This window comes from Haliaeetus albicilla, chromosome 17 (genome assembly GCF_947461875.1).
Source record: "Haliaeetus albicilla chromosome 17, bHalAlb1.1, whole genome shotgun sequence".
Classification (NCBI taxonomy): domain Eukaryota; kingdom Metazoa; phylum Chordata; class Aves; order Accipitriformes; family Accipitridae; genus Haliaeetus; species Haliaeetus albicilla.
In genome coordinates, this window is record NC_091499.1 from 20983663 (window position 1) to 21005639 (window position 21977).

Consider the following 21977-nt stretch of genomic DNA (forward strand, 5'->3'; position numbering starts at 1 on the left):
CCCTTTTTATGTGCTGTTTTACATCTTTTACAGAACTTCTAAGTAAGAAGGTTTTAATTTTGGAAAATGGGTAAGACACAAAAATATAGTTGTGATATATTACACTGTTTCTTTTAGAAAGCTGTTAGAAGTGGGCTATTCAATGCTTATCCAAAGCTGATACATTTGAACTATAAGAAGTAGACAGAGACACTTGATATTCACCCTAACATGGTTTACTAACCTGGTAGGTAGAAAAGAACATTCATCTGCAGGAAGTCAGTATGTGCATGGCTATGTATGTTCCAAACACTTCAATATCTAGCAATCTTCCTATCACAGCCTCACTTTCAAAATGGTAAGTTTATTCTTTTAAACAAAAAAAGTCTGAAAGAATAATCTTTTTAAATGGCTGCAGCAAACCAGGGTTTTTTCATTTATGTATTGTCCGACTAGCTAAGGTTATCATCTCACATCTTAGTAACAGACTTCATAGGAAAAAAATTCCTGCCCGTACTCAAGCAATCACCAGACAACATTCCTCTTGTATGAAAATAATATACCTTTAATTTATTTACAAGACTGACCAACTGGATGAAGTGGCTGTACTTCGGGTGCACTGCAAGAGCTTTCATTAGTGAACTATGTCACTATTCATATGTCTGTATTTTCTTGATATAAGTTATAAAACATACAATCAAATGAATCATGAAAGGGTTGTGAAGAGTGAGATAAAAGGAATGTACACAGCAATTAGAAGAGAAAAAAACAAATGAAAATCTTTCTATACCCACTTTCAAAAATGTAATTTTAAAGGGTGAAAATTGGTTTTTCACTTCTTAGTAGATAATATGAATGGACCGATTTGACTTAATGTCAACATCTACAGTAAAAGTCAGTATGTCTCAAATTTGCATGCTAACTAGTAACATCTGTCAATTGTAGAAAAGTTTAATATATATCGAATTCTTCTGGGAACTTCGACATCACTAAGTGGTGAAATGTGTATGACATTAAGATAAGAAAACATAATTATATTTCTTACCTTCTGGCCAGCCATTTGCAACAACAAATTAAGCAGCTGTTAATAATTTCTGTCATTTTATATCTCCCACAAAAGTGCATGTAAAAAATTTCACAGAGGTGCTAGGTAGCATACAATTACAAGAGAAAGTCTTGGTTTCTGATACATTCAATTTGCTAAATTTATGCACTAAAATGAAAGATAAGATGCAGACATTGTGGTATCAGTTCTTTATCTTTGGTAAAATGTTTTCATTTTATTATAGCCATATTTGCTCTGATATCCATTTTGTGCATGGTCTGCTATTATTTAAACCAACAGGAAACATTTAAATGGATATAAACAGTATCAGTGTATTATTTAGTACATTCATGACTTTCTTCATACATTCTTCGAGAATGTTGCTAGCATATGGGGGAAATGAGCAAATGCTACAATCTATTATGATTCACTCCCAGTTTAACATAATACTTTTACTAGTTCTTGCCATTAGGAAAAAACGTTTTGCTTTTACAAGAAGGGGATCAATATGACTCTAAGACCAATAAATTCTAAAAATCTGAAGTAAAAATATCAAGTATTTTATACTTTCTTACAAATACTAAAATAGAAAATTACACTGGAACTGAATTTAAATTTGATACTATGACCCACCTAAGTAAACAACAAAAAAGGACCACAGAGAACATCAACAATTGCTTCAAGGTGTTCCAGCAATGGTCAGTAAGCGACCACTGTCTTTACTGTCTTAAAAATCCATGTCCGACTCTCTCTCACCATTTCTATCAGTATTAAAAGAAAAAAGAAAAAAAAAAAAAGAGGAAAACTAGTTTTAAAGCAGCACTCTCCAGTGACAATTCATACAGCAAATTCACATTGGGTTCTGGGTGGTCTCTGTTAGACTTGAACATATTAATGATGCAAACTTAACCATATGAACCTACGTTATACATACACAGTTATGTCTCCAAATAGCTACTAATTACACTAAATCAATTTGGCAAAGTGAGAGAATTCGATATCCCTACACCCGAAATATCCAGATGGTGTTGCATTCGCACAAAGAGTAAGTTACATTACCACAGCTCATATGTGGGGACCCTGAAACACTGAATTCCATCACAAAACTAAGCTTGGCACGTACTTTTTATATAAGCAATTCAATATGAATACTGGAAACCTTCGGAATCGTGATTTTGCTAGAGAGTAAGGTCTAAAATTTTTCTAAGTTCTTGTTTCAGGTCTTTTTGTTGTTGTTGTTGTCTCTGTTATTTTACAAATAGCGTGGCAAGCAGGCAATGGCAAGACATTCCACGGGTATAGGCTTGGGTCTGTTCTGCTGGCTTTATTCAGACGAGCCATCCTCAGTCATGCCAGCAGTGACACTGGACAAAACAAAAAAAGAACTCACAGGGGCAGGATCAAGCTTGTGGTGTCAATATAAAAAAAAACAAAACCAAAACCATTCACATTGTGTCTATGCTCATGTCTCAATTCTTCAACAGTTAATTCTTGATTTTAGAAGTAAAACCTGGGTAACAGTCAAAAAGCAAATGACACCATGCTGACCCATTCTTTGACACAATATTATTATTTTCATTATCTCAGTATCATCAAGAACAAAACAAATGTGAAGCTGCAATTACTGTAGAAGCAAAGTCTAAAATTCCAAGGATTTCCAATGAACATGGCACTTTCAAATTTAAATTAAGTTTAAATTTCAACCTCCAAATTAACTAACAAGACTCTTTATAAGGGTATAATGAAAAACTGCCCCTGAAGAGCACAATGATTTAAAAAAAAAATCTTTATAATTGGAAAGTGATAAAAAAAGGAAGATGCAGAAATGGGCAGTGGAGTAATACAGTTTTGATACATGTATTTGCACCAGTGAAAATCATGCTCTTAGCGAGTCATTGATAGTTCTGTCACTGATGACTTATAGTGTTTACCCATGTACAAATGTAGTAAGCCACTTCCCACTGCTGCAGTGCCACATAGATGCAACGCACACATTGAAACGCAACAAACTTAGTGCCTGACTGTCCTAGATGCTGAGCACCCTCAGCTCCCGACAGGCCCCTCAGTCTAAACCAAAGCATAATCCTGATAATAATTTAGTGGTCAAAGTCTTAGGAATTTAAAGAGCCTGTCACTTTTTTGCTTTCTTTGCTTTTTTCAGTATATCACACTTTTTTCTGTTAGGACGCCGGCATCTTTCATCAATGCTCGGTATACATTCATAATGCCATACTTCTTCCATTTTCTCCACAGGGTAAACTGCTTCCACGTAATGACGGATCAGTCTCAGTCTGATAGGATCGAGCTGTTTTTTGTTACAAGCACCTGAATGGTTGTATTGCAGTCTGAGATTCTCCGAAGTAAAGAGTTCGGGAAAGAGTCTTACGAGAAGCCTGGCAGCAAAGTTGCCAACTGACAGGCTCTGCTGCACTATCTCTCTTACCTCCTTATCAGACAGCAAATACAGAGAAGGCACAGGGAAGTCTGGATTAGGAACAACAAGTTCATCGAGTGGTATCTTGCAAAAATCCTTGCTGCTTCTTTCCGGTGGCAGCGGCGGCCCTTCGAATTCTTCTCGAAACCTCTCAGGGTTTATTGCATAGCTGAGAAATTCCCTCCTGTCAGGCCCTGGCACGTGGATTTTCCGTTGCTGTTGGTACGTGCGCCTTTGCTCCGAGTCTCTTCGTCGACACCTCTCGTCAAGCTTCCCAACAAACTCCAATGTCCACACTCTGTCATTCTTTGCTCTGGGGTACAGTATCTGCACATAATGTCGAATTAATTTAATTCTAGTGGGGTCGAGCTGTTTCTTGCCTAAAGATCCACTACAGTTGTATTGCTTCCGTAAGTTTTCGTGAGTAAATAGTTCAGGAAATAAGAGAACAAGCAATCGAGAGGCAAAGTTGCCTATGGAAAGACTGCTTTCATATATGCTTTTAATCTGTTCTTTGTTCAACAGGTAATCCGGGACAGGGACATCAAAATCGGGAGGGGGAAAGTCAAGTTTGTCAAAGTCTATGGGTACAAGCCAAATTTTTTTTGAACGTCTGCCAGGTTTTTCATATTCAAAACTATCTTCCACTTTTATGATTGATACATCATCTGGTAAACTAGAGGAATCGTAACAGTCATCTCTCATCTGATCACATTCACTTCCATCCATATACGTGTTTTCAAGCTCATCATTTATTCGCTGAACACATTGCTGCAACCAGGCTTCTTCTTCTTGCACATCTGGAAAGTAAATTTCAGTGTACCTACGGATTATTTGAAGCCGATGAGAATCCAGCAGTTGTTTTCCAGAGTCTCCAAAGCAGTTGTACCTTTCAGTTAATTTTCTGTGGTCAAAGAGTTCTGGAAACAATCTGTGTAACAAAAAAACAGAAAATTCCCCTGGAGAAGAAGCTTCATCTAAAAATTCATTGAGATCCTGAGCATCCAGCATGTAATCTGAGGCAATGGCATTACTCCTGTCCAAGGACAAAGCTTCCTCCTGCTCTTTATCCTCCATAAAATGAGAGGATTCGACCTGTTCGGTCTCATAAAAACCGGACAATTGCACATTCTGCTGACTGTTTTCCATTTCCCTTTGAGCCCAAAATCTATTGAAAAAATCATTGACTTGAGGCAAACACTCCACCTGCCACACAGCTGTATTCTTCACAGAAGGATAACAAACTTCCACATAGTTACGGATAAGCTGCAGGTGAAGAGATTCAAGTTTCCTTTTGTTGAGAAAGCCGCATGCACTGCAGCTTCTGCTGAACTCATCGTCGCTGAAGAGCTCTGGAAAGAGCTGCACTAGCAACCGGCAAGCTAGGTCTCCACCTGACGTGCTTTGATCCATGATTTGTTTGAGCTCCGCAGAAGTCAGCTGGTACTCTGGGGGAGGCTTGAAATCTGCAACGGACTCTGCTGGACTGACTTGCTTTTTAATTCTGCTAACCTCCAGAGACAACAGGTCAACTTTACTGTGAAGCTGAGTCATATTGGTGTTGAGGGTGTTAAGTGTGTAAAACATTTTCTGTATCAAAGAATATATATTTGGGTCAGAATCTGAGGTGGCCGCTGTTACGGCAATGGCTGCAGCCGAGTCCCTTTTGCGTTGGTCGTTCAAAGTCCGAAGATGCGAGGGACTGCTGGGGTTGATTTTTTCAAACAACTCGTAAGAAGCAAACTGCTCTGCTCCTGGTGGGTTCTTCTTCTCCGTGATTTTGTGTGAGATGCCATAGAGAGGTTTTTTGTAAGATGGAGTGGTTATGTCACTGAAGGATTCTTCTTCACAGAGCCACGATACGTTAGGATTCTTGTTCTTGTTTGGCTGCTCTGCATTTACCTGAGTGGGTGAGCCAGTATCTCTGTTCCTCATGTTGGAAAAGGGGCCCTTTGAATGAAGAAATATTGTATTAGCAAGACTGCCTTAAAAATATTAGCTATAAATATGTGCCCCTTAAGCAGGCACTGTTACATAAATATGCAAAGTCAGATTTTCTCCAGAGAACTTAGTTGTGTTAAATACATCAAAATTAATAAATTCACTAGGAAAAATAAAAATACAGTAATGTATTATTTAAGTTTGTTGTTGTTGTTTTGGCTCATGGCTTTCTCCATGGAATAGAGATGCAATAACAATCCTTAGTACTCTTTACCCACAGAGCTCTAAATACTCTCCCAAATTAAGTATCATTATGCTTCACTTTGCATATGAGGATCCTGGGCTGTAGAGAATTTGGGTGGCAACAAGTCAGCAACAGAGCCAAGAATAGAATCTAGATTTTCTGACTCCTAGTCCTGTGACCTTGCCACTGCCTCCAACAACTGCATTTAATGTTCCAGCACTCTCTTTAGGTTAGCTTTTGAAAATAGCAAAGGCTGTAAGACACCAAAATTATGCTTATTCTCATCTTTCTGATGTGAAATGTTTATATAGGTTTTTTTTTAATCTTTATAATGGTGTACAACTCCTAAACAAGTTCTAAGAATGACTGTAATTTTAAAAAAGTATTCTATTTAAATAATAAAAACTTAAAACCAAAGTGAAAAGCACCTTGCTATGGTCTTTTTAAAAAGGGAAGCCTAAGATTTATTTCTGAAAGGCAGGGAAGTTTAGACTCAGTGGTTTCTAATTTTCTACATTTTATATAAAAAACAGTAATGAGCTCTTAAGGAATTAATGTTCTCAATAATTTCCAACTCTTCCTCATTGTTTGAAATTGGAAGCAAGCGTTTTCATCAACTCACAGCAAATATGCAGGGCTTGGGTGGGTTGGGTTTTTTGCAAACACATGGATATTACAAATAATTCTTAGGAAGTTAAGTAGACACAACAGAATCAAAATCCAACATGCAGAATTCAAACATGAGAAAACATTCACAGATTTTAGAGAAGACTGTACTGAAACATTTTGCTTGGCTTGTTCCACAGAACATTAATTAGATAAAAACCACAGAATTTGCATTCAAGTATTAAAACAAATGGAACACAGACTTGAGGTCTGAGCTGAGAGCCACAAGCAATTTGAAATTCTAGTGAAGACCCCATTACGCCCTACAGTGAGGAGCTTGCATTAAGGTTCCTTTCTGAAAAAACAGAACTGTAACACTCATGAAATTAATCTGGTCCCTATGTTCATTCACACTTGTCATCTGCTTACTGCAGTGACAAATTGAATCCAATTACTTTTTAATTTCTAATGCAATGTATACTCAAGAGGCTCAGAAAGAACAAGCTGGTTTCCACTCCAAGTTTAAAAATCAGCAGACTCAATTAAATTGAAGTTGTGTTCCCACAAGTTCTGGTCTCATTCATATCACACAACCCTACACATGAAACCTCATGTTTTCACATCCAAAGCTGTATGGATGGACAGATGATAAAATGAAAGCGTAACACAAAGGCAATATATTTCACAATGTGCAGAATCCCTAGCCCTGGTGATGCCTAGGACACCTGACTTCCAGGTCCCATTTAGAAGACTGTCCCTCCAGTCTCACTCCTAATAAAGAACACTTGCTATGAGGACAGCGAGGAACCAGAGTCCTGTAACACCACCAGCTATTAAAGGGTGAACTTTACCCCAGCAAGTGGTGTGATATACCCTACCTAAATCAGCAATTTGTGACCTGTAAAACACCAGGACACAAGAGACCGAACTGTGAGCAGACTGAGATCCACATTGCTTCCACCTAACTATAGGTTCCTACGCTGGGACTGAAGTTGTAATACACCACCTACACTTGTCAGTGGAGAAACAGAGGTATTTCCAGATGGTAACAGAGCTCTCCCAAACAGACATCACCTGAAAGCAGGTCATGAAAATCTCCACTGACAGTAAACATAGTTCTGCTCCCCAGTCAGACACTGAGACTGAATTACAGATTTCTTTTACCGTTTTAGATCAAAAGAACAAAATAAAATTGCAATTCTGGAGAATACATTTCTTACACTGCTACCTAAGTAGCTAGCTCTTCCATTAACACTCCTGTTTACAGAGAATATTCCAAATATTCCTTCACTTACAGAGTATGATTCAATTCCTTTTCTACTAAATAGCTTGGCACAGGCCACCAGTCATCTGTGTTCTTGTTGGAACTCCTGCTGTACCTTTTCCCTAATTAATTATATAATAAAACTTGGCAATGTGGGGGTAACTTCTACTAATGCACACCTCACACCCAGAGCCAGGGCAAAGCAATATTAGAATGTGTATTAAACAGCACAAATTCATTGTCTTAAGTATCTTATTGCACTTCTACAGTGAGTGTTGTGAAAGTTTGCATTCTCAGTTTTGGACGCAGTGCTCTGGAGAAGAGAAGTGTTCATGCCAAGAACTACAGCAGATCTCTGCTGCGATGGCAGCAGAACTTCTGCCCTTTCACTAACGCAGTTCACAGTGTTTGGATCTGGTTGCAGGACAGATTTGGTTATCTGCATTTCAGGAACACATAGTTGGTGTTTGACTAACAGATGACAACACATTTGGGCCTATATTTAATGATTTTCTATTTCAGATGCATTCTAGTTTTCTTTCCTTTTGCTTTTAATTATCTTGTCTTTATACAGTTTCCATCTGGGAACAGCACTATCCACAGCATAAATACATGGCTTTTCATAAGTTCTCCAATTAAACTAGTATTTAATATTTTTAATTAGTTTTCTGCAACACTAATCTTTAAACATCAATGTCTTTCAGATAATACTACACCCATTTAAGATGAACAGTTTTAATGTACCATCAAAAAATAAGAAAAAATACTGTTCTATGAGACTCAATGTACCTAAGATAGTGCTGCTTTTTATACTACATTTGCACAGCAAATTTTTATATTATATACATTCTTTGAACATTTGCAAAATGCAGTATTTTGGTAAACATTGACCAGTATAAGTAATTGTGAAATAGTCTCTCACATTATCTCTGAGTCCTAAGCCAAATTTTAAAAGTTGTTCAGTTATTGCTCTGTTCAGTGCTGAAGTCCAGCTAATTTATGACCTTTATTATGCTTAATAAATGAAGTCTAACTATCTGTAAGAATACAGAGCATAATATTCTAGCACATGAGTAAAGAAGAATAAATATATGAACAAGAAACACATAAAAAGATTCTATCAAACACATGAGAACTTGGAAATGTCTTGCACAATTTTTTTAAACTTACAATCTTCTCCACTATTTTTTTAAAAGAAAATTAGGGAAAATTAAGTTCTGGTTATGAAGTGACAATCAGAATTTAAAAAAAGTAAAATGTCTTCTGATAGCAAGTCATTTAGTAATACAATCACCAGCTCAATGGTACAGTGATATAACATAAAAAGTACAGCTCTGCTTATATCATACATAGATACCTATGTGATGTGTAGTAAAAATATACAAGCACAATATTCTCAAAAATAATTAACTTTTTGTCCTCTGTTTAAACAGAAATAGTTAATGAAGTCATCAGCTAAACCAAAATATTGGTACTAGAAAAGTAATTAACTTAAAAAATGTTGTTAGGATCGAGGACTATTTCTGGTTATTTAACTAAACATGCTGATTCACTGGGGTCAGTCAAGAATGAATTTTCATCATTGTTACTGGGTCACTTTCTGATATTCTAAGTACAAAGTTATAATTAATTTCAAATCAAATTTTAAAATTTATTCAAGGCAAACAGTAAAATCCAAAGCAAGCACAGTTCAGAGACCATTATGAAGCTCTTTTAAGAATCTGAATGTAAGTAAAACAATTGTAAAAAGAAAAAGAGAAAGGAAAAGAAAGAAACCATGTAATAAGATTAAAACCTACCTACCACAGGCATTCAGGGAAAAAAACAGCCCCGAAAAGTGAGAGAGATGACAGTCAAGAAAAAAAAATAAGAAGAGCTATGGCTAGAAAGGAGAAATGAAATGCACAAATGCAACACGGAGTAACTGGCTAGGTAGCAGAACAGCAGAAAAGGATATGTGCATTAGAGTAGGTCATAAACTAAATATAACCCAGGGCCTGAAGTTATCCAAAAGAGGATGAATTTGAATCTAGGTTATTTTAATAAAGTGCTGAGTGTGAAAAACAGGAGGTCATTATACTGCTTTAGAGGGTGTTATAAGAGATGTGACTATCCAACACTGGACACTTCCCTTTCAAGAATATCAAAAGAACAACAAAAATATTCACACCAATTTTCCCACGTGCAGAAGGCTTTTCTAGGAACAGATGACCACTGATCTCCCTACTGAAACAAACAAGGACAAAAAGAAACTTGCTCAGTTTCAGCAAATATTAATGAAAATCTCCAGTTGCTAGAGAGGTGAAACACCAGAACAGGATAACAGAAGTGACCAGTCATCTCCTTCACCAGCTGGACAAACATCTGGATTGTCATAAGTGGGATGCTGCACCAGAAGTTGTAGTACATTCTGCTCTTGATACGTTGAAGTCTTCTGCATCCCTGCATTTTTATCTTTCAAATAAAACACAAATCTATACTTGTCTCACTAACATCGAAATCTGTGTCACAGAAAGAAGAATTACAGCCCTGATTCTACCACTGAGGATCCAGCTGAAGGACTGTATGACATGAGAGGGACTGTAATCAGAGTCATGCTCAGTCAATCCAAATCACTACCTGCTCCTACAGTCCCTTACAAACAACAAAACTATACTTCACATGAATGAACTAATCTATAACTGTATTGCACAGATATGATCGCTCCCACATTATTTAAAGAAATACCCAGACAAGTAATATGTGCAAACTGGGTTAAGATTAGCCATATTTCCCTCAAACTCATTACTAATGCAAATCTAGTTAAATGACTTGCATTTTGCTTATAGCAGCAATGAATTCAGCCTATGAAATATGAACAGAAAAATCACAGTCATGCATACAGAAGTCACCTCTTGTGTAAAGCGTCTTTTCTTCACACTGGGTAAGACATCTTGCTGGCTCCCTGAACCTTCACAACCAAGTGAGGTTTGTTTCCGTTTGTTGGAATCCTGTAGGCAAGTAACTGCGCCATCCAGTGAGTGTTTCTCAGCAGATCTGGATGTTACTGAGCAGTCTAGGGCTTCATCTTCATTTTCTGTTTCTACTTTCACACTCGTTTTAGGAATTTTTACTGGAAAAAGAGAAGGTTTAGAAAGATAAAGCACTCTCTCCAGAAAACCATGACACCCTTAACACAATCTTTTGTGGGTTTTTTTCTTTTTATGAAAATGTGTTTTGAAGAACATCATTATTTTTTATGACTTGTACGATAACTGTATGCTGAGGCCAAGCCCAAAGTCAAGTTTTTATTATGCTAGGAACCATTCAGTCATCCAGTCAATGACAGTTTCTTCCCCAAAAAAGGGTCTAAAGTATAAATAAAGTTATGGGAGGAAGATTTTTTTTGGAGGGGGAGGAAGGATGTAATCAGTAACAATGGTGTATTTTAGATTGCTTTTTAAAAAACATTAATGTAATTTGTCTTCATCCAAGTGCATTCTTTATCAGGTTACAAAGGCTTTAATTCAACAAGTATTTTTGCCTGATCATAAATTACACAAAGTATAATATTTTACCTTCATCATCATCAGTGATTTCAGCTGAATTCATCTTCTATCTCACTAAAGAACAAAAAACAAACAAACAAAAAACCCAAAAATAATTATCAGCATCTTCTGGAATCAGGAAATACCTACATCCATTTTTATAATTACTTTTAATCCAAAGCCATTGGGCATTAACAGCCCACAGATAATTTCCAGTGTGTATGTTTGTAATAACTAGCTATTTTCAGTAAATTCCATGGCCATCTATAGACCTGTCAACATGCAAACTATACTGCAGACAACATAAGACAGCTAAGAGAGTATTTAAAACTGTATGTCTTTTCCCAGCTTGGAGAAAAGTAAAAGTAATTTTAATCTTCTCTGTAAAGTATATTGGCAGTATATAAATGGAAGTTAACTGTATTAAACTCTCCATCCTGTACCAAGTCACTACTTCTTATTACAGTCAAATGTTTTTATGTTGTCACTGTGGGTGACCCAAAGTCAAAGATGAAGGAAAATTAATCATAAACTGTAATATATATGCTGGCGTTAAGTTTTCATTTAAAAAATCTTTGATCTTTTGATATGGATTGCATCAATTCAAGCAGAGCAATCTGCAGATCTCCAGTAACTACTTTTTTTCTGTCAGCCTCTAAATATTGTAAGAATGTTTTTTGTAAGGAAAAACAAATATATGTATTATTCTAGCATGATTTTAGCATTACTTCTCACATGAAAGACTCAGCTGTATTTCTGTTTCCTTGAAAACTAATTTTGCAAGTTACTTGGGGGCAAACATCAATCTGTCGACATGTTCCTACAAGATATTCTAAATCTTTTGGAGATCTACAAAGCAAACAACCTAACCAAACCTCACTGACCGTTAAAGGGCACACAGATGCAAACTGATACTCTCAACTGGTAAGCTGGTGACTTGTAAACTGTCACACACCGCTCATGTTCATCTACACACAGCACTATGTTTACTTGGCCCCAGACTATTATTACATTTTCCACAGTTACATTCTTCTTTCAAATAGTTTTCTTTCAACTGTTCCTGCCTACCCTTTAGCCAAGGTCTGAAATCAAGACAGGCTTCTCTCTGGCTGGAGCAAGTGAATAAAACCAATCAATCAAAAGTGTATGTACAGCCCTGGAGTGGGAATTATAATGAAATTTTAAAAAGAGATGGGGAAGAAAGAGAATCTGTTTTGGAGGGGAAAAAAAGTCTCTACCTCTCTTCTGAATAGTGTTGAATATAATTTTTTTTTTTTTTAACTCACAATACTGTTAAAAAGCTCTGTAAACACTTGAATGCTGTGTAGCTATGAATTTTTCTCAGGCAGCAATTGATGGCTGTTAATGCTAAGTATGAGATCCCATTCTGGATAAGATTTTGTACTACAATGGGTAGCACACCCCCCCGAACAAAAGATGCATGGAGTTACAAAATCAGCTCATAGTGGGCCGCTCTAGAAGCCAAAATACCCTTTGATGTGCTAATCTTCAACATGGCCCCTATATACAGCCTTGTGAAGGGCATCCTCAAGAGGATAACTTGAGATTGTCTTCATCCTCACACCACCAGAAAAAGTCTCTCTCAGTTGGATGTAGAGCTACTACAAACCCCTTCGATATCTACTCCTTTTACGCACCATAATCCCATATTTCAGGACTTGCATTTATGAATTGATCCGCATATAAATTATGCCAGCTCAACAGGACTATGATAACTTAAACTTTTGCAAACTGTGTAGAGATGTAACAGCATGAAATTGTGGCCCACACCAACTTCTAAACCACCTGATAAGCACTAGTGAGGGTTAATACCAAGTCTTACTAACTCAACAGTATTTAATTAATTTAGACACAGCCGCTACAGATCTTTATGAAAAGTCCTAAGACAGTGTACTTCGTATAGTACCATCAAAAAGCTACGCTGGGCCTTAAGAAAAGCACGTTGTACTAAATGTTCGTGTTTTGCCCTGATATCCCAAATACATTGATATTCGGTGCCTTGATCTTTCTTACACTTCTCCACGCCGCACTAGGCTTAGCTCTGAGGGATGTGGTACAAGGCCAACATGTGCCAGTGCTCCAGAGGTGTGACACAGTCTTTTTGTGAAGGCCGGAGGTGACAGTAAGCAAATCAGCTGATACTAGTACAGAATATTCTGTAAAGGAAATCAAAATGGCTTTCCACATAATCCCAGACTGCTCTATCAGAGCAAAACACTAAAAGATGGTGAACACAGAGCCAGAGGGGAAGACTATAAAGGTAGTGACGGGCGGAACCACACAAAATATTTAGAAGGGGATATAGGGAATTATATTTTCCTTCTAACTCCTGCTGTTACTGCTATTCAAATAGGAAGAATGCTTTAGAATTCCTCTGAGAGAATACAAGCAAACGGGAAGGAGAAAATAAATGAGGATCTGAATAGTCACTCTTTAAAACTGGAAAAAAGTGAAAACTAAAGCAAAGCACATATCCTGGTTAACAATTAACTTTCTAAAGAAGGCAACACCACCAAGACCAAAGCTATCCCAAACTCAGGTCAAATAACATTAAGTCAAAACATTGTTTCACAAATGAAACAAAGTGTTATTACTTATTCTGATTTTTTTTTTATTATTTGAAAACTGCCAGAATACAATTAAAAGCAAATAGTCAAAACCAGCCTCAGAATCAATGAGGCCTAGAAAGACTGGGCTTCATATTTGAACTCTTTGGTGCCAAACAAAGCATGAGCTGCAACCTTTTCCTTTTTGGGAGCCCTACTAAACTCTCTCTCCTTATCTGGTTTGCTGCCATCTTTGTGAGATTTGTAAGAACTTAGGTATTCTATGAAAATGAAGCACATATAACAGCTTTTGCCAAGAGACAGGATTCAACTGCCCCTCTTGATCTCCTGCCTCAGTCCCACCTGCTCCCCCAGTCAAGCGTGGTGCCCACCTTCACCCTCAGTGAGCTCTTCCAGCTTGATAAACTGACAGAAAACAACTCCCTTCCTTCTTTGCCGGGTTACTTCTCTTCTAATTCAGACAGGTGAAGGGTAAGGCAAGTAATTGGGTCCAGCTCAGGAGCATGCATGAGGTTTGGGACGGAAAGGAGGAATTGAAATCTCTCTCTCTCTCTCATACCAGCAAGCCACTGGCTTGGTTCAACCATTTCATGAAACTTCATTTATCATCTGTTTACACCACCATCTGGCTTCAAAATTGGGTAGCCATGGACTCACAACTGAGTGGTGAGCAGACACAGAGATATCAACAGAGCAATTGTATCACTGCTTCCATAGGAAATTAGGGTCTATGGGAAGGGGGAAAGTCTGTGTGCATGCATGAGCATGTCCATGCACGTATGCCTGTCTACGTAAGGTTAATGGTAATTTTGTTGATTATGTTGAAAGTCCACTAAAGATAAAACATCTCAGATTCTTTAAAGTACAGTCTGCAGTGAATCAGTACTTACGAATAATAATTATTGCCTCTGTAGAAGAGGCAGCAGTGTCAACATCTGTTTTGAGGTAGCATTCTGGCCCAGACTGTGGGCGTAAACAAAGCTGGAGTAAAAAAGACCTGAAAGAACTTGGGACAAAATAGTGCAAAAAGCAGTTGAGTAAGAAATCCATCCAGTAAAGCAAACACCTGACCGTTGTTCCTTGTCACATTGAGTATACAAACATATTTCATTACCTTATATGTCTTTTTTCAAAACAGAAGATAAATATATTTATCATCCTTAGCCTAATACTGATTCAATGCTATCTACAGGACAGCAGTTAGCTAGTTCTAGGAAGGAGTGAACACCCTGTGCTGAAGCTGGGAGCCCGGGTCTGCAGCCATGAGTGACTGGCAGAGCAACCAGCCTTGGCAGCTTTATCTCGCTGGGATACAGATGGATGCTGCAGTGCATCCTATTTTCTGGTGAAGAGAGGAGCTGGAAGGAGGACTCCAAAACATACCAAAGACCTACAACAGCAGCTATGTCAACAGCCAGATCCTGATCCTAATGAAGTCAACTGGCGCTGTAGCCTAAGCATCTGTATGTCTAAATTTTAGCTGAAGCTTCTTCTATTTCCACCTGAACCGGCCAAAAAAATCATGCTTTACAAAATATGAACATAAACCTTAAACTTCAAGTTTTAGGATTTTGCTTGTAAATATTTTGTGAACCAGGTTATTTTAGAAGCATTTTCTCCGGGTTCTTTGGTTCACTAAAAATGAAGGAAATAGCTAATACTCGCACTTTTTCTTCAAAAGACACTCTGCCTTTGATTAACGGCAGTCTGCTTCTAGTACAGTCATTAGCTAAACCTATCTATCTAACACAGGATAAACAGTAAGATGTGTAGTACTTGGACAAACTCAACAATCAAGGAAGAAGAGGTAAACAGACCCCATCCTCACAACACAAACAATAAATCATTAGATTTTACTGCCTACATTTCATCTATTGAGAATGGTCTTCTTGAAAACAGTATGTAGTTTATAACTGCTATGTAATCAATGTCTCAAAAACTTGCTGACATGTCAGCACGTACTCACCTTCCTTTCTAAACTGCCTTGATAGCTATTAGTGCTGGCACTGTACAGATACCTGTGCTGAGCCACTGCTAGGTGTCACGCCTTTGTGATGCCAGCGCTCACCTGAGAAGACAGAAACATTCCTTTGGGCTCAGCCCTCCAGACCCACCCACACATCTTGACACTTTGGAAACAGTCAAAAAAGATGAACCAAAAAGGACAGTTTCCCTAGGGTGATTAAAGCTTTGTTCTTCCAAGAGAAGAGAATAAAAATACCTAGATTTGCAATCATGTAAATGAGGATACTCTCCTTTTTAAACTAATATAGAATGAGCCTATTTGCAAAGAACTGACATGATATACAGCATTGTGTCCTCCTGTTTCAAGTTAACCTACTTCTAATAAATTGAATATGCATTACAGTTTAACCCTAGACACCAATCTATGTGTGTTTGATTTATGATCTTGTGATTTGCAGCAAGATCCAGAAATCCCACTCAACTACCAGCTAAACTTGTAGGTGGTTATAGTGGACTGGTGGACCACATACACAAAACTTTTTGAGCCCTGCTGGGACTGCTGCACTAGGAACTCCTCTGCATCTGGCCTACTGGCTAAGATGCCAAGCCATTTTCAGAATATGCTCAGTATATTTCAGGCTCTCATAGAGGACAGTCATAAATAAGTGTTTCACTTACCAATGGCACAGTGCTTAATTAAAGAGGTACTGGGAGCCAGAAAACCTGGTTGGTTTTGGTTTTTGTTTTTTTTTTTTTTACTTTCCTGCTCTTTATTTTGCAGCAGAGACAAGAATTCAGGTCCCCAAATCCTAGAAAAGTGATCTAATCACCAGGTTATGCTATGCTGGAGGGCATATGTGAAGACCAGCAGATCAGACAAGGAACAAGACAGACAGCTCAATGAAGAGACTTAAGACTCCCTACCTCCATCGGTATCACTTAGACACATCCCTCTATTCAAAAGACTTACCAAGTTATGACACTTAATTGTATCATTGTACCATTTTGGTAACGACGTTCAACATTGAAATGGTATTACCCGTGGCTAACAGGGAAGCTCAATGCATAGTGCAATGCTGCGAGTTCCAAAGCATGGAAGCATACCTTAAAAAAAACAGGTTTTGGAATGTTTCTCTGTGCATTTAGTGCTAACTACCACCCTGATGCTGCTTTTGCAAGGAGAGCAAAAAATGCGATCCATTTATCAAAAATGTGCCTACCCAAAATATACACTGAAGCCTTAAGGACTTAAAGCACTTAGGTACAAAAGATTTTGTAAGTAAGGGAGCAAATTGCAAATGACGCTCTAAATGCATTTCAGTCTCATATCATCCAGTATCATGCATAATGCTACTTAAAAGTAGCATAAAAGTGTACCTAGTTACTTATACCTAAAACCAAACTGAATCACAAGCCTAAATTAAACCATCCCATGAGGTGTGTTCTCCTCCTCCTATTTACCACCTAACAATTACTCACATGTTGGCCTTGGAGGATGCTTTCCCCACCTGTCTTATGATTGCGACCATTGTAAAAGTACAATGCAAAGAGAAAAGCTCTTGCTGATAACATAAGATCAAGGCAGTTCTCTGCCTTTGCAATCATTCTGAAAGGAAGCCTGATTGATCACTTTCAAGTTCTGACTTAAAAACAAACAAACAAAAAAAAATCCACCAGAAAAAAATATCGTTGTTCTGCTGTTTGAAACTAAAGAAGTAACTCTTCACTCTGCAAACTCCCGTATCTAATGTAATAAGTTGTGACAACTGAAGAAAAAAAAGAGCGTGAAAACCACGTAGAAGAGTATAAAAGTGCACACATGCTGTATGTGGAAAACAATTCTGATTTCTTAACACTTGTTAATTATAATTACAAATGTAAATGAATCATTGTCTTAACTAATATACTTTAATACAATAAGAATGCCTGTTCCCAGTTTCATAGAAGTTTGCTATTTATAATTGAAATGCTTGCACACCATTGTACTGTTCAGTTCATTAATGCACGATAAATGTGTAGATGCTGCTTCTTGAAGGCACACCAGCCCACTAAATATTTTAGCATCTTCATGTAGGTTGGAAGGAATGTCTCTAATTCTTCATTATTGACTATAAGAATGTTATTAAAAATATAGGGGTTTAGACATTATGTACTATGAGATGTTTATTCCTTTTAAAGCCTCATGGTGGTACATTGCTTCGCATAACAAACTCAGAGGCTTCAATGAAAATTATTCTACTTGAGTGTCATTTGCTTCTGAAGAGGTGAATTGTTCTTTACAGTTTGGTCAAAGGATAAGATACAGGCATTTGCTAGTAACATTAAATATGTGTTAAACAGCATATGTGGAATAAGCTGCTCAATTCCCTCACTTTCAGCACGCAGTGAAAGATACAGCACTCCTCTTAAAGCACAGGTAACCTAGTAAAGTTAAATAAATGATGGGAGTTCCAAAAAAGCAGATATTCTGAGGAGGTAACATTGGTTAAATTTTACAAGATCTGTACATGGAACTGCTGTTTAACAGCCAAAAGCAGCACCTCCTCTTACACACGCCTTCCTGTAACAGGACTTTATCACAAAATTGCAATGGTATTATGCTACGTAATCAGAGTGTGGTTTACCCAGAGCCAACCAAAACTATTGTATATATACATTAATCCTCAGCAAGGGACAATGATTAATCAATCTAGTAGTTAGACACTCACCGGACAGGCAAGTGTCTGAGGTCCCGCTCCTTGTCTCTGGGTCTCTGCCTGTATTTCATATGAAATGTGCACTGGATAAAACACAGAGAGCGACCGATGCTTCCCAAGGGAAGCCCAGAGTCTTGAAAGCTGGTGTGGGTAGGTGGAAGTAGTCCCGTCTTGTTCAGCAGGTGAGCGGAGGGCTGCTCTAACCACCTCGTGACAGCACAAAATATTGTCCCTTGTGATGTTTCAGAAGAATGATTCCTGCACAATGCTTTGAAATAACGAGAGCGAACACCCATTCTCAACACACAGCCCTGCAGTCCCAGGAGGAGACGGGACTGAAGGCAGGCGCTTCTGCTCGGGATACCCAGGAGATGCCTCCTGCTTGGGGCACGCGTTGCTTTCCAGGCTGTCTCTTGGAAAGCTCTCTTGCTGGGCTGTAGAAAGCAAACCTAGAGAACTGCGAGTTCTGGGTTCTGCTTGGGGAGCCAAGTAATCTGCATCTTTTACTTCCTAGCTGTAGCACTGGGTTCAATAATTTCAGTATTGCAATTATCCTCGGCGTCCATTTGATTCCTCCAATTTGTAAAAAACAATGCAACTCAAATTCAATTCAACAGAATTACACATAAATACCACTCCAAAACTGAGCCGTAAAATGTATTTCTTAGAGGCAATGTTTGCCTTCTATTCAGTTCCACGGGCCACTGATTGGACTTTACGTATTATGGAATTTTGACAAGGCCTTCTCAAAAAACCAAAACAATGCAATTTTTTTTTCTGGACTTTTTTTTCATTTTCATTAATATTTTAGTTTTCTATTTAAGTATCCTTCTATTGCTGAAAACCTCATCACCACACTCATTGCTATGATGTTCAGAATAAGCAAATAACTGGAAAGGGTCACTGTCAGTATGCCACCTGAAACATTACTTACTAATGTTACAAGTTACACCTAAAACTATTACAATAGACAGAAATTGGAGAGGGAGGGGGAAATCTGTGTTGTTTGATTTGTACAGCTGACTGTACTCCGTACATATTTAGTCAGGTTTCCTTATAACTTGTGACTTTTCTGAGCAAAAATCTGGAAAAGGCTTGGGAAGTTATTTGAAAAGGCAGCAGGCTGAAGAAGTCCGATACCTGAAACCACCTTGATTAAAAAAAAAACCCAAACAACAGATAATTCTTTGAAATTGACTACCCATCTTAAAGAAACTGGGAAATAAGAATGTTGCCTCAGTTAACTGAATGATGAGCAAAATGTAAGCAGACAATGTAAAGAATACTAAAAGCAGATGCTCTCTATTCTATCAATTTCGGAATAGTAGGGTGCTGCTAGTGACCCTAGAGTGGAGCTTCTGAGTAAAATTTATTCTTGATATCCAGTACTGACACTTGAAATATCAAATACCTCAGAAAACAGTATTCCAACATTACAATCATGTTCTGACTACAAATACATGTATAACAAGTTCTAAAACTATGAAAAAATATTTTTAAAAGAACCAGCAGATGTTGTTGGAAACATTACCCTTACGGGACAATAAAATCCCTATACTTAACATAGTTTGAAAACCTCCTTTGCTGCCCTGTGGAGGAGGACAGGAAGCCTCAAGTCTCCACTGAAGCCAGCCTGCAACAAGGGCGTTTTGCCAACAGGACTTACAGGGCATGTTCTCAATTTGGTTTGGTTTTTTTTTTCATTTTAGTTACATCTGCAGATGCAGTTTAAATTAAAAAAAAAAAAAAAGGAAAAAAAAAGAAGAAGAAAAAATCACTCTTCTCAGTTTTCCCACAAGGTGCTGAAGTTTTTTCAACTCGTCCCCCATACTTTATCAAACACTGACTTAATCTTGCAGTGGTCAGCAAAACACTAGCCTAATTTATTTCCAGCATCAATGCATCAATTCGGTTTCCCTTCGATCAGGTGTTTTCCCCCGGTCTATCAGAAACATTTGGTTTTCCTCAGTGCTTCATTCTCCCTCCTCTCGTTCTTCGCTTTTATTTTAAAGTACTGTTCCACCTGAACGAACTTCGTACAGACAATTTAAAAACTCCTCCAAACCGCGCTCAGCTTTATTTTTATCCGCCGGACTTATCTCCGCTACGAAAACGCTCAGCGAAGATAAAAAGTGCAGTTGGTCCAGCGCCGAGTTTGAGTTAGCAGGAGAGAAAAGGAAAACGTATCGACCTATACTGGCAACTATTTGTTTTATTCTGTGCAATCCCTCATCCGAAGGCTCGGCAGGTACCCGCCAGCAGCAGGGAGAAGGATTCTCCTTCCCCGTTCGCACGTCCCCGCCCCGGGGGTCGGGCACACGCGGGTTTCACGGGTGGCACCGCCACCCGCGCCGCGGGACTGGTAGCCACCGCACGGCCGCCGCTGGCCCGCGTTCCGCCGGTCCAGAGTCTGTTCCCTTCTGTTGACAAAGGGCCGGGTGGACACGCCGCAGGGGAAAGTAGGGCAGAGGCAGCGGGCGAGGCGGGCGGCTCCCCCGCGGTGACCTTCCCCGGTCCCCTCAGCGCACGGCCCACCGCGAACCCACGCGGGCTACCGCAGGATCCCCCCCGCCCCCCCCGGCTCCACGCCGGCTGTGCCACGCGGGAGCCCGACCCCGGCCCTCGCTGGCTCCTGCGAAGCCCCGGCCGCCGGGGGAGCCGGTACCAGGAGGCGGCAACCAGCCCCCACCGCCGGGGCTTCCCCTTCGCCCTCCCCCCCCCGCGCCGCCGGGGCTCCCCGCGGAGGACAAGGAGGGGGGGGGGTGGGGGCGGCGGCCGCCGCCGCCACGTGGGAGCGGCGCGTCGGCGCGGCCCCGCCCGGAGGCGGGGGCTGCGGTGAGGGACGCCCCGCGCGACCCGCACGCGGCGGCGAGGGGCTGCTTCCGCGGTCAGACCCACGAGCCCGAGGCGGCGGCGGCGGCGGTTGGCGCTTCCGGTCCGAACCCTGCCCGGGCGGATCTATGTGGCCGGCGCGCGGAGGAGGAGGGGGGGGGGTAAGGTGAGGCTGGAGGCGGCGGCGGCGGCGGCGGCGGCGTGACCGTTCCACTCTCCGCTCACCCGCCCCTTCCCCCGCCCCGCAGATGGAGGCACCCGGGCCTGGCGCGCGCGCCCTCGCGCGCCCCGCTATAGCAACGTTCCAAGCAACGAACAAAGAGCCCCCCCCCCTCCCCCCGCAGCCCCGCGCCCCGGGAGAGCGGCGGCGGGGCCCCGCGGCTGCCGGTCCCTCGCTCGCTGGCGCGGTCCGTGTCCCCGTTCCCCCCCCCCCCCCCCCCCCGTTCTTCCCCTACCCGCCGGGGCGGCGCTCCCCGCCGTGGGTTGCGCGGAGCGGCGCCCCTCCCGCCGCCCCGCCGGCGAGCGGCGGCAGCGAGACTTACCTCGGCTCCACGCGTGGGCACGCGAGCCCCGGTACGGCGGGGAGCTCCCGGTACGGCGGGGGCGGCGGGGGCGGCTGGAGCGGCCTCCGCTGGTGCCCGCGTTTCCCCCCCCGCTCTTTGTGTGCGAGGGTCCGCGCGCAGCGCTCTCGCGTGACGTGACGGGACCGTGTGTCATTTCCGCACAAGGACACTGAGCCCCGAGCCGCCGCGGCCAGCGCCACCCGCCGCCCCGGGGCAGGGGCAGAGGGGGGAGGAGCAGGCCGCTCTCCCCCCTCCCCCTCCTCCCCACCCCACCCCCCCACCCCCCTCCCCGG

At 40.5% G+C, this 21977-nt stretch overlaps 1 protein-coding gene across 3 annotated transcripts; it reads right to left on the reverse strand.

Annotated features, from left to right (window-relative positions):
• Window positions 1-521: 521 nt before the first annotated feature.
• On the reverse strand, window positions 522-21977 carry BEND3 (BEN domain containing 3). Of its 3 annotated transcripts, XM_069804979.1 has the most exons (5): window positions 21664-21976; window positions 15595-17701; window positions 11071-11115; window positions 10405-10625; window positions 522-5408 (listed from the first exon to the last, which is right to left on the reverse strand). In XM_069804979.1, exons 3-5 carry the CDS (start codon window positions 11102-11104, stop codon window positions 3156-3158), a joined length of 2508 nt encoding a protein of 835 aa, XP_069661080.1. In that variant the 5' UTR covers window positions 11105-11115; window positions 15595-17701; window positions 21664-21976; the 3' UTR covers window positions 522-3155. The 3 variants fall into 3 exon arrangements, with proteins under 3 accessions (XP_069661080.1, XP_069661079.1, XP_069661081.1); XM_069804978.1 differs by lacking the exon at window positions 15595-17701; XM_069804980.1 differs by lacking the exons at window positions 10405-10625; window positions 11071-11115; window positions 15595-17701 and having other exon boundaries at window positions 21664-21977.